This window comes from Neoarius graeffei, chromosome 17, assembly GCF_027579695.1.
Source record: "Neoarius graeffei isolate fNeoGra1 chromosome 17, fNeoGra1.pri, whole genome shotgun sequence".
In the NCBI taxonomy this organism is placed as follows: Eukaryota; Metazoa; Chordata; class Actinopteri; order Siluriformes; family Ariidae; genus Neoarius; species Neoarius graeffei.
Window position 1 is genome coordinate 30,024,948 of NC_083585.1, and position 9,566 is coordinate 30,034,513.

General features: G+C 43.6%; 1 protein-coding gene across 1 annotated transcript in view; it reads right to left on the minus strand.

The window, feature by feature from the left end:
* hif1al (hypoxia inducible factor 1 subunit alpha, like) overlaps positions 1–8,176 on the minus strand; it is a 32,121-nt gene extending 23,945 nt beyond the window's left edge. Inside the window, exon 1 of the mRNA XM_060943991.1 lies at positions 8,045–8,176. Coding sequence (XP_060799974.1) covers positions 8,045–8,067 — 23 coding nt within the window. The 5' untranslated portion in view covers positions 8,068–8,176. The remainder of the gene's footprint in view (positions 1–8,044) is intronic.
* Between the last annotated feature and the right edge of the window lie 1,390 nt (positions 8,177–9,566).

The window sequence follows — 9,566 nt, forward strand, 5'->3', positions numbered from 1 at the left end:
GATCCTGTATAAGATCTTGAAAAAGTATCAGGATCCTGTAAAAGATCCTAAGTAGGATCCTGAATAAGATCCTAGCTCATATGCTTCAGGATCCTAAGTAGGATCTTGTAGGATCTTAAACAAGATCTTGATTGGGATCCTGAATAAGATCCTAACTCAAATGCTTCAGGATCCTGAGTAGGATCTTGTAGGATCTTAAACAAGATCTTGAGTGGGATCCTGAATAAGATCCTAGCTCATATGCTTCAGGATCCTAAGTAAGATCTTGTAGGATCTTAAACAAGATCTTGAGTGGGATCCTGAATAAGATCCTAACTCAAATGCTTCAGGATCCTGAGTAGGATCTTAAACAAGATCTTGAGTAGGATCCTGAGTAAGATCCTAGCTCATATGCTTCAGGATCCTAAGTAGGATCTTGTAGGATCTTAAACAAGATCTTGAGTGGGATCCTGAATAAGATCCTAGCTCATATGCTTCAGGATCCTAAGTAAGATCTTGTAGGATCTTAAACAAGATCTTGAGTGGGATCCTGAATAAGATCCTAACTCAAATGCTTCAGGATCCTGAGTAGGATCTTGTAGGATCTTAAACAAGATCTTGAACAGGATCCTGAATAAGATCTTAACTGGATACCAACAGGATCCTGAGTAGGATCTTAAACAAGATCTTGAACAGAATCCTGAATAAGATCCTAACTCAATTGCAGCAGGATCCTGTGTAGGATCTTGTAGGATCTTAAACAAGATCTTAAGTAGGATCCTGAATAAGATCCTAACTCAATTGCAGCAGGATCCTGTGTAGGATCTTGTAGGATCTTAAACAAGATCTTGAACAGGATCCTAACTGGATACCAACAGGATCCTGGGTATGTTCTTGTAGGATCTTAACAAGATCCTAAGTAGGATCCTGAATAAGATCCTAACTGGATACCAACAGGATCCTGAGTAGGTTCTTGCCGAACGAATTCCCAATACTCTGATTCAGCAAATTCAGGGTAGCATGGAAACAAGGCTTGCTAGCCCTAAATTCTTGAATAGATAGTGCATTTAAAGTTTTTTTGCGAGGTTTTTTTAAACTTAAATAAATATCCTTCTGTACAAGAGCAGAAGAGGGCTCACACATACTATATGTGACTTAGGGTTTAAATATAGCTAAATATGATGACCTTTATTTCAACAAACCATAATAAGGTGAATATGGAAGACAATTTTAACTATTCCATGATATTTCAGAGTTACAGTTTTCATTAGTTTGCTTGAATAAAGTTATAAAGAGCAGTGTTCCATATTTATTCAACTATGAAACCTAGTACAATCAACAGCATGTTTGGTTGAAAAATAACCTTCATAATAATGTGATTCATCTAAAAGTATGCATATACCTGGGTCACAGCTGATTCTTTATGAAAATGAATGCAAGCGCCCTCTTAAATGTTGATTAAAACAATAATGGCTATTCAGAACACCATTTGAATAGGCTTTACTTGTTTAACCTTTTCTACCAAAAAAGAAGTCAGGTCTTACAATACCCTGGTGCAAATCCTGGCCAGGATCCTACCAGGATCCTAACCAGGATCTGAAATATAATCCTAAAGGATCTTGTCCAAGATCCTACAGGATCCTGTACAAGATCTTGTAGGATCCTATAGGATCCTTCACAAAATCCTGTAGGATCTTACCAGGATCCTATAGGATCCTGTACAAGATCCTGGTTAGGATCCTAAAGGATCTTGTCCAAGACCCTACAGGATCCTGTTCAAGATCCTGGAGGATCTTGGACAAGATCCTTTAGGATTATATTTCAGATCCTGTACAAGATCCTGGTTAGGATCCTGGTAAGATCCTGCTAGGATCCTGGTAGGATCCTGGCCAGGATTTGCACCAGGATCTTGGCTGATTGTGATGTTCTCTGTAAACTGAAGTAGTTCAGTATTTCAGAAACTCGTTCTTGGAGATGAGCAATACTATAGGTCATGCAGGTCAGGCCACTTCACCCCAACCCTACACAAGTCTTTGTGATTAACATTTTATTCTTTTAACAGCATAACAGAGCATGGTATTACAGAATGAATGATTCACAGCATATTTCCAACACCCCCCCGCCGCCCACTAACAAGCCTCCGTAAACCACCACCAAATGCTGATCCTTCTTTGGTTATTAATTATTTAACGTCATGCTCCGTCACGTATAGCAGACCTGTCTCTAGTAACAACAGCTACACTAGTTGTACCATTAATGAAAATGAGAAAAAAAAAAAGATTAAATAAATGCAGAACATAACCCATAATTACATAAATCAGATACCTCTATCAATACACCTTCATGTACAAATACACATATGCTTGTACACACACACACACGTGTACATACCTAGATGAACTCTATAAGCACAGCATTAAAAGAGATAATTTACTAAAAAAAAAAACCACACACACACACAAAGAGCATCAGCAGCACAGGTACGCAATCCTCCACCCAGAAACTCAGAACTTGCATCTCTCCCCTGTATAGAGATCTTGCAGTCACGTGACCGGAAAGTACACAGCCGCCATCTTGTCGGTCAACAGCACAGCTGAATACTGCTGCACTCGTGTACAGAATGGATCAATTTCAACCGACGGACTACACGGCTCATTTTTCTAATGAACAGATAACTAGATATATGTCTAAAATAAACGATCTACAGATTAGTGACCCTTATGGCTTTCCGGACGGAGTTTTCACGACCGTGTCAGTGGATATGGAACTGCCAGAGGTGGAATACCCAGATGTGTATAATTACCTCATTAACTTTCCCTCGCTGTTCAGTGGTGAAGCACTGTGTGCTTATAAATCTCTGGACAGTTATCTTTACAGAAATTCAGGATTTGTCAGCGACTCAGATGTGGCATCTTGTAAACAAGAAAATGATCCTCACTGGATGGGTAAGTCACTTAAGTATTGAGTATAGCACTGACCAGCCGATTATAGAATAGAATAAGGTAATTCCAAATCGTCCGTCTTGTTTACATGGATCTGGCGTTGGAGAGGTAGAGGTTTAGCAGTGGAGATTTGAGTGGCTGTTTTCTGAGCTTAGTCAACAGGCCGGCTCTGCAGCCTCGCTTTTGCTTCCTCTCCCGGCGCTGCCTCCTTCGCTTTGCTTCCAATAACAATCCACGGAGACCCCGCTGGTCTCGCTATCTCGTCCGGAATGTTTTTTTTTTCTCGTCCGGAATGTTGTGCATGCGATGGAAATCGCTACAAACCGTCATTTTCTGCTGGAAACCAATGTCCAGTAAGTCCATACGTTTGTAGTGGATATTGAAGTCCGGTACAGACGAGCAACACGCAAAAATACACACAAAAAACATAAAAAACGTGCACAGGTAGGGAGAGCTTGTAGCCACAGCCGTTGTAGTAGAATTGTATATAGTAGGGTTTTCCAGAAGAAAAGGTAGAAGTAGAAGCAGAACCAGAAGCAGAAGGCGGAAATATGGCGTTTGACCGACAAGATGGCGTCTGTTACAATCTGGATCGGCTGTGACGTCACATGCAAGTGCTCCATAAACCCTTTCAGGAGCCCTTTAAGAAATGTAAGTATTTCCCCCATTTTCCTTCATATAACTCCAGTCTACCCAGTTGTTTAAATAACATTTTTTCAAATGCTGCAACTTGTGCCATTTCTGCAGCCCATTCTTGCAAAGAGGACACCCCCTCCGTCTTCCAACCCCTGATAAGTAAGGCTACACAAGTCTAAACAAAACCAAACCGCTACCGGCGGAGGTGCAGGAGAAAAAAAATTGCAATAAACTTCTGAATTTACTGGTGTGCATGCGAGTTTGAGTCACAACAACAAGCATTTCACAGTTACATTATGAATGTTAACTCTAAGTACAGGATATCTCGGTATATAAACATTGATCAAAATAACTAAATAATTAAACTTTGTCACAAAAAGCAAATCTCAAGCCATTAATTTACTGCCCCAAATTACAAACCTGAGCTCCATTACATTTCACTATTATTTTTCTATTTATTTAAAACACTTTCTCTATTTTAATAAATTAGCATTGGCAGCAGAAGTGAGTAAAACTAGACAGGACTCCATCGCAGTCTTGCGCAAAATAGAAGTGATTCAAAAAAAAAAAAAAAAGTAGCAGTAGTAGTGGTTGACAAATCAATTGTGAATGGTCCGTGTTTCCACCGATTGATGTTATGCAATTAAAGCTGGGTTTTGTCCTCTCGCAATCGTCAATCCAATTAAACACAGTGACGGACCTCTAAGACCAGATAAGCAATGACATGATGATTTTAATTACATCCACTGCAATAACCATGGCCTAAATAAGAAGGTGTTTCCATTTTAATCTTGATAAATACTTAAGTAAAATTGTCTAGATGGGAGAGAAAAACAAACAAACAAAAAAATACACCATGTGAGCGCACAAACTTTCTGCGATATTTGAGGTTTGTTTGGGTTTTTTTTAATTCACATTTACAGTACTTGTTTTTTTTTAGCTTGCAGTTTCAAATTGAGCCTTAAGCAGGTTAATATAAACCAACTGATGAGCAAATATGTTTTAAAAAGGTGAAAAAACAAACAAACAAAAAAAACCAAACAAAACATTCACATTTCTTCTAATTCTATAATTCTTAAATTAGGATTCAGGGACCTGCAAAGGGGCCGTGAACAGTGATTTAGTGTTTACAATGGTAGTTGGTATAATTTATTAAATAAAGATAAGATAACCTTTTATTATCCCACAAGGGGAAATTTACATTGTTACAGCAGCAAAATATATATAAAAAGAGAAAAAGATAATACAGGGAAGGAGTAGTGTAAAAGTACTAAGTATACAAAAAAGAATATATACATAAAAGAAATAATCTACAAAATTAGAGATAAAAAAATTAAACTTGCATAAATTAACAGGTTTGCAGATATACAGTTAACATAAGTGTATTACAAAGGTGGAATTTGATAAATCTAAAATAATTATGGAATTATTTTCACATTAACTTGCAAACCACATGTGTAAGTCATGCCAGTAATGTAGCAGCTTTAATCCATTTTAATAAAGAAAAGTATTGGTAATGTCAGTACAAAATGTTTTGAGTCTGCATTTTAACAGAGTAACTGGAGTCCTGGGGGTGAAAGTTCAGGGGAAAAAGCAGCTCACAGCTCCAATTTAAAAAAATAAATAAAAATAAGTTTATATTATGAATAGATATGAGTATTTGAATAGTTGGATTCTGCACAATAAAGATCACGTGGGTTCCAAGCTGGATAAAGTTAGAGACAGAGTGTGTGTGTGTGAGAGTGAGTGTGAGAGAGAGAGCGAGAGAAAGAGAGTGCGCGCGAGTGTGCGCTTGAGAGAGCGCGCGCGCGAGTGTGCGCTTGAGAGAGCGCGCGCGCGAGTGTGCGCTTGAGAGAGCGCGCGCGCGAGTGTGCGCTTGAGAGAGCGCGCGCGCGAGTGTGCGCTTGAGAGAGCGCGCGCGCGAGTGTGCGCTTGAGAGAGCGCGCGCGCGAGTGTGCGCTTGAGAGAGCGCGCGCGCGAGTGTGCGCTTGAGAGAGCGCGCGCGCGAGTGTGCGCTTGAGAGAGCGCGCGCGCGAGTGTGCGCTTGAGAGAGCGCGCGCGCGAGTGTGCGCTTGAGAGAGCGCGCGCGCGAGTGTGCGCTTGAGAGAGCGCGCGCGCGAGTGTGCGCTTGAGAGAGCGCGCGCGCGGGTGTGCGCTTGAGAGAGCGCGCGCGCGGGTGTGCGCTTGAGAGAGCGCGCGCGCGAGTGTGCGCTTGAGAGAGTGCGCGCGCGCGTGTGCGCTTGAGAGTGTGCGCTTGAGAGTGCGCGCGCGAGAGTGCGCGCGCGAGTGTGCGCTTGAGAGAGTGCGCGCGCGAGTGTGCGCTTGAGAGTGTGCGCGAGTGTGAGTGAGTGAGTGAGTAAGTGAGTGTGTGAGTAAGAGTAAGAGTGTGTGTGAGAGAGACAGTGTGTGAGAGACAGAGTGTGTGAGAGAGAGAGCACACAAGTGTGTGCGCATGAGTTTGAGAGAGCGCGCGCACGAGAGTTTGAGAGTGTGAGTGCGAGAGAGAAAGAGTGCGAGTGTGAGAGAGTGTGTGTGAGAGACAAAGAGCGCGCGAGTGTGCGCGTGTGTGAGTTTGAGAGTGTGCGCGAGTGTGAGTGAGTGAGTAAGTGAGTGTGTGAGTAAGAGTGTGAGAGAGTAAGAGTGTGTGTGAGAGAGACAGTGTGTCAGAGACAGAGTGTGTGAGAGAGCACACAAGTGTGTGCGCACGAGTTTGAGAGAGCGCGCGCGCGAGAGTTTGAGTGTGAGTGCGAGAGAGAAAGAGTGCGAGTGTGAGAGAGTGTGTGTGAGAGAGAGAGTGCAAGAGTGCGAGAGTGTGCGAGTGTGAGCGAGAGAGTGCGTGAGCGCGAGAGTGCGAGAGAGAAAGAGTGCGAGAGTGAGAGAGTGTGTGAGTGTGAGAGAGAGTGCGAGTGCAAATGTGAGAGTGCGAGTGTGAGAGAGAGTGCGAGAGTGAGAGCACAAGTGTGAGAATGCGTGAGAGTGAGAGAGCACAAGTGTGAGAGAGAGAGTGCGAGTGTGCAAGTGTGAGAGTGCGAGTGTGTGTGAGAGTGCGAGTGCAAGAGTGTGAGTGCGAGAGAGAGTGCATGAGAGTGAGAGAGAGAGCACAAGTGTGAGAGAGAGTGTGAGTGTGAGAGAGAGTGGGAGAGTGCGAGTGTGAGAGAGAGTGTGAGAGAGTGTGAGTGTGAGAGAGAGAGCAAGTGTGAGGGTGTGAGTTTGAGAGAGGGAGAGAGTGTGAGTGTGAGAGAGAGAGAGAGCGTGTGAGAGAGCGCGTGCGAGAGAGTGCGAGCACGAGAGAGAGTGCGCTAGTGCGAGAGTGTAAGTGTGAGAGTGTGCGAGTGAGACAGAGTGCAAGTTTGAGAGAGGGAGAGTGTGAGAGAGTGCGCAAGTGTGAGAGAGTGTGTGTGTGAGTGAGAGTGCGTTAGAGAGATTGTGTGTATATATATGAGTGTGAGAGAGAGTGATTGTGTGTGAGTGTGAGAGAGTGTGTGAGAGAGAGAGAAAAAGTGTGTGTGAGAGAGAGAGAGAGTGTGTGAGAGAGAGAGAGAAAAAGTGTGTGTGTGAGAGAGAGAGAGAGAGTGTGTGTGTGTGTGTGTGTGAGAGACAGAGAGAGTGTGTGTGTGTGAGAGAGACAGAGGGAAAGAGAGTGTGTGTGTGAGAGAGAGAACACACAAGCAGAGCTTCCGTCATATTTAGGAACACAAAGTTCTCAGCTGACACAGAGTCCCAAACCTTCACTGTGTGCTTCTCTGTCTGACAGAGACTTTTGTATTACACAGAACAACATCATTCTGCATCTGTTTTGCTCAAAACTACCAAGTAGGGAGTATTTCTGTGATCATTCTTCATGTGTGCAGAGCTGAGGAGAGTTCCTCAAGCGGGGGGAGGGGACAGAAAGAAACACTGTGTACTCTGCAGTTCACACACTGGATCAGAGGGCACACACACACACAGGGACATTACACCGCCACAGAAAGCAAAGACTTTTATTTACATTATGTACATAGCTAACGTTTGAGTTTATATTTTCCTCAGCGAATTAAAATTTAACTTACATTTTAACTAAAATCAGTCAAACAAACACGAAGGCAAGAGAGCTAGATCTGTAAGGACTGATGAGGGCATAAAGGGACGTTTTCTGAAGGGATTTCCCCCCAACCTGGATAACTGTTTCCACAAACAAACAAACAAACACGCCACTGAACACTGCCTTCGATTCAAACCTGATAGCACTGTCTGCTGTACAGCTGTTTATTTTGATGCACTTCTACTGACATTAATATTGTTCATACTGAAAATTATATTTATGCTTAAATTAAATCAAACTCTAAAATGCAGACTGTTAGCCTTAATCACAGACACACACATATATTTCTGTCGCTGTGTGTGTTAGCCTGCTAGCTAACCAGCTGGGCTTTGATTCAAGCACATTCTCTGCCTCAATGCAGACATTTAATGCAACAACAAACCTGAAAAACAGTGAAAATACCGACCTTTTAGCCACGGTAGTCGTCATAGTGCACGTTATGAAGCACTAACTTCAATGTAAATGAGAATCCTTCAGTACAATCCGCGAACTGCACCCCTGTGTGTGTGTGTTCCTCCGAGTTGTTTATTTGAGTGTGTACAGGAGGTGCTATTTCCCTACAATAAAAGTCACTTGTTTTATGAATAATGCTACACCATACTGCTGTACTGTGAAAACTACAAAATGTAGAGCACAAAGGACTTCATCTGTGACTCAAACACAATATTTGGACACTAGTGGGAAAACATGTTCTAATAGATAGATAGACAGACTGTGCAAAAGCACATGTAAAGAAATGCTGCAGATCAAAAATGGCTTAAAAATGAAATGTTTCAACATTTAAAAAAATACTACAAATAGCAGTCTCATCTCATCTCATTATCTCTAGCCGCTTTATCCTGTTCTACAGGGTCGCAGGCAAGCTGGAGCCTATCCCAGCTGACTACGGGCGAAAGGCGGGGTACACCCTGGACAAGTCGCCAGGTCATCACAGGGCTGACACAGAGACACAGACAACCATTCACACTCGCATTCACACCTACGGTCAATTTAGAGTCACCAGTTAACCTAACCTGCATGTCTTTGGACTGTGGGGGAAACCGGAGCACCCGGAGGAAACCCACACGGACACAGGGAGAACATGCAAACTCCACACAGAAAGGCCCTCGCCGGCCACGGGGCTCGAACCCGGACCTTCTTGCTGTGAGGCGACAGCGCTAACCACTACACCACCGTGCCACCCGCCATGTGTCCTTAAATTCATTAATTGTTCTATTTTAAAAAACAAACACTAATCTCATCTCATTATCCGTAGCCACTTTATCCTGTTCTACAGGGTCGCAGGCAAGCTGGAGCCTATCCCAGCTGACTACGGGTGAAAGGCGGGGTACACCCTGGACAGGTCGCCAGGTCATCGTAGGGCTGACACATAGACACAGACAACCATTCACACTCACATTCACACCTACGGTCAATTTAGAGTCACCAGTTAACCTAACCTGCATGTCTTTGGACTGTCGGGGAAACCGGAGCACCCGGAGGAAACCCACGCGGACACGGGAAGAACATGCAAACTCCACACAGAAAGGCCCTCGTCGGCCACGGGGCTTGAACCCGGACCTTCTTGCAGTGAGGTGACAGCGCTAACCACTACACCACCGTGCCGCCCACAAATAGCAGTAAGACATAAGTTTGAGAGAAAATGATTGTTGGTTTTACAGAACCAGCCACAGTTCTTCTGGACACTTTGACTGTCACACTTGCTTCTTAGGTGGCACAGTGGTGTAGTGGTTAGCACCGTCACCTCACAGCAAGAAGGTTCTGGGTTCGTGGCCGACGAGGACCTTTCTGTGTAGAGTTTGCATGTTCTGTCCATGTCTGTGTGGGTTTCCTCACAGTCCAAAGACATGCAGGTTAGGTTAATTGGTGGCTCTAAATTGACCATGAGTGTGAATGGTTGTTTGTGTCTCTATGTGTGTGTCAGCCCT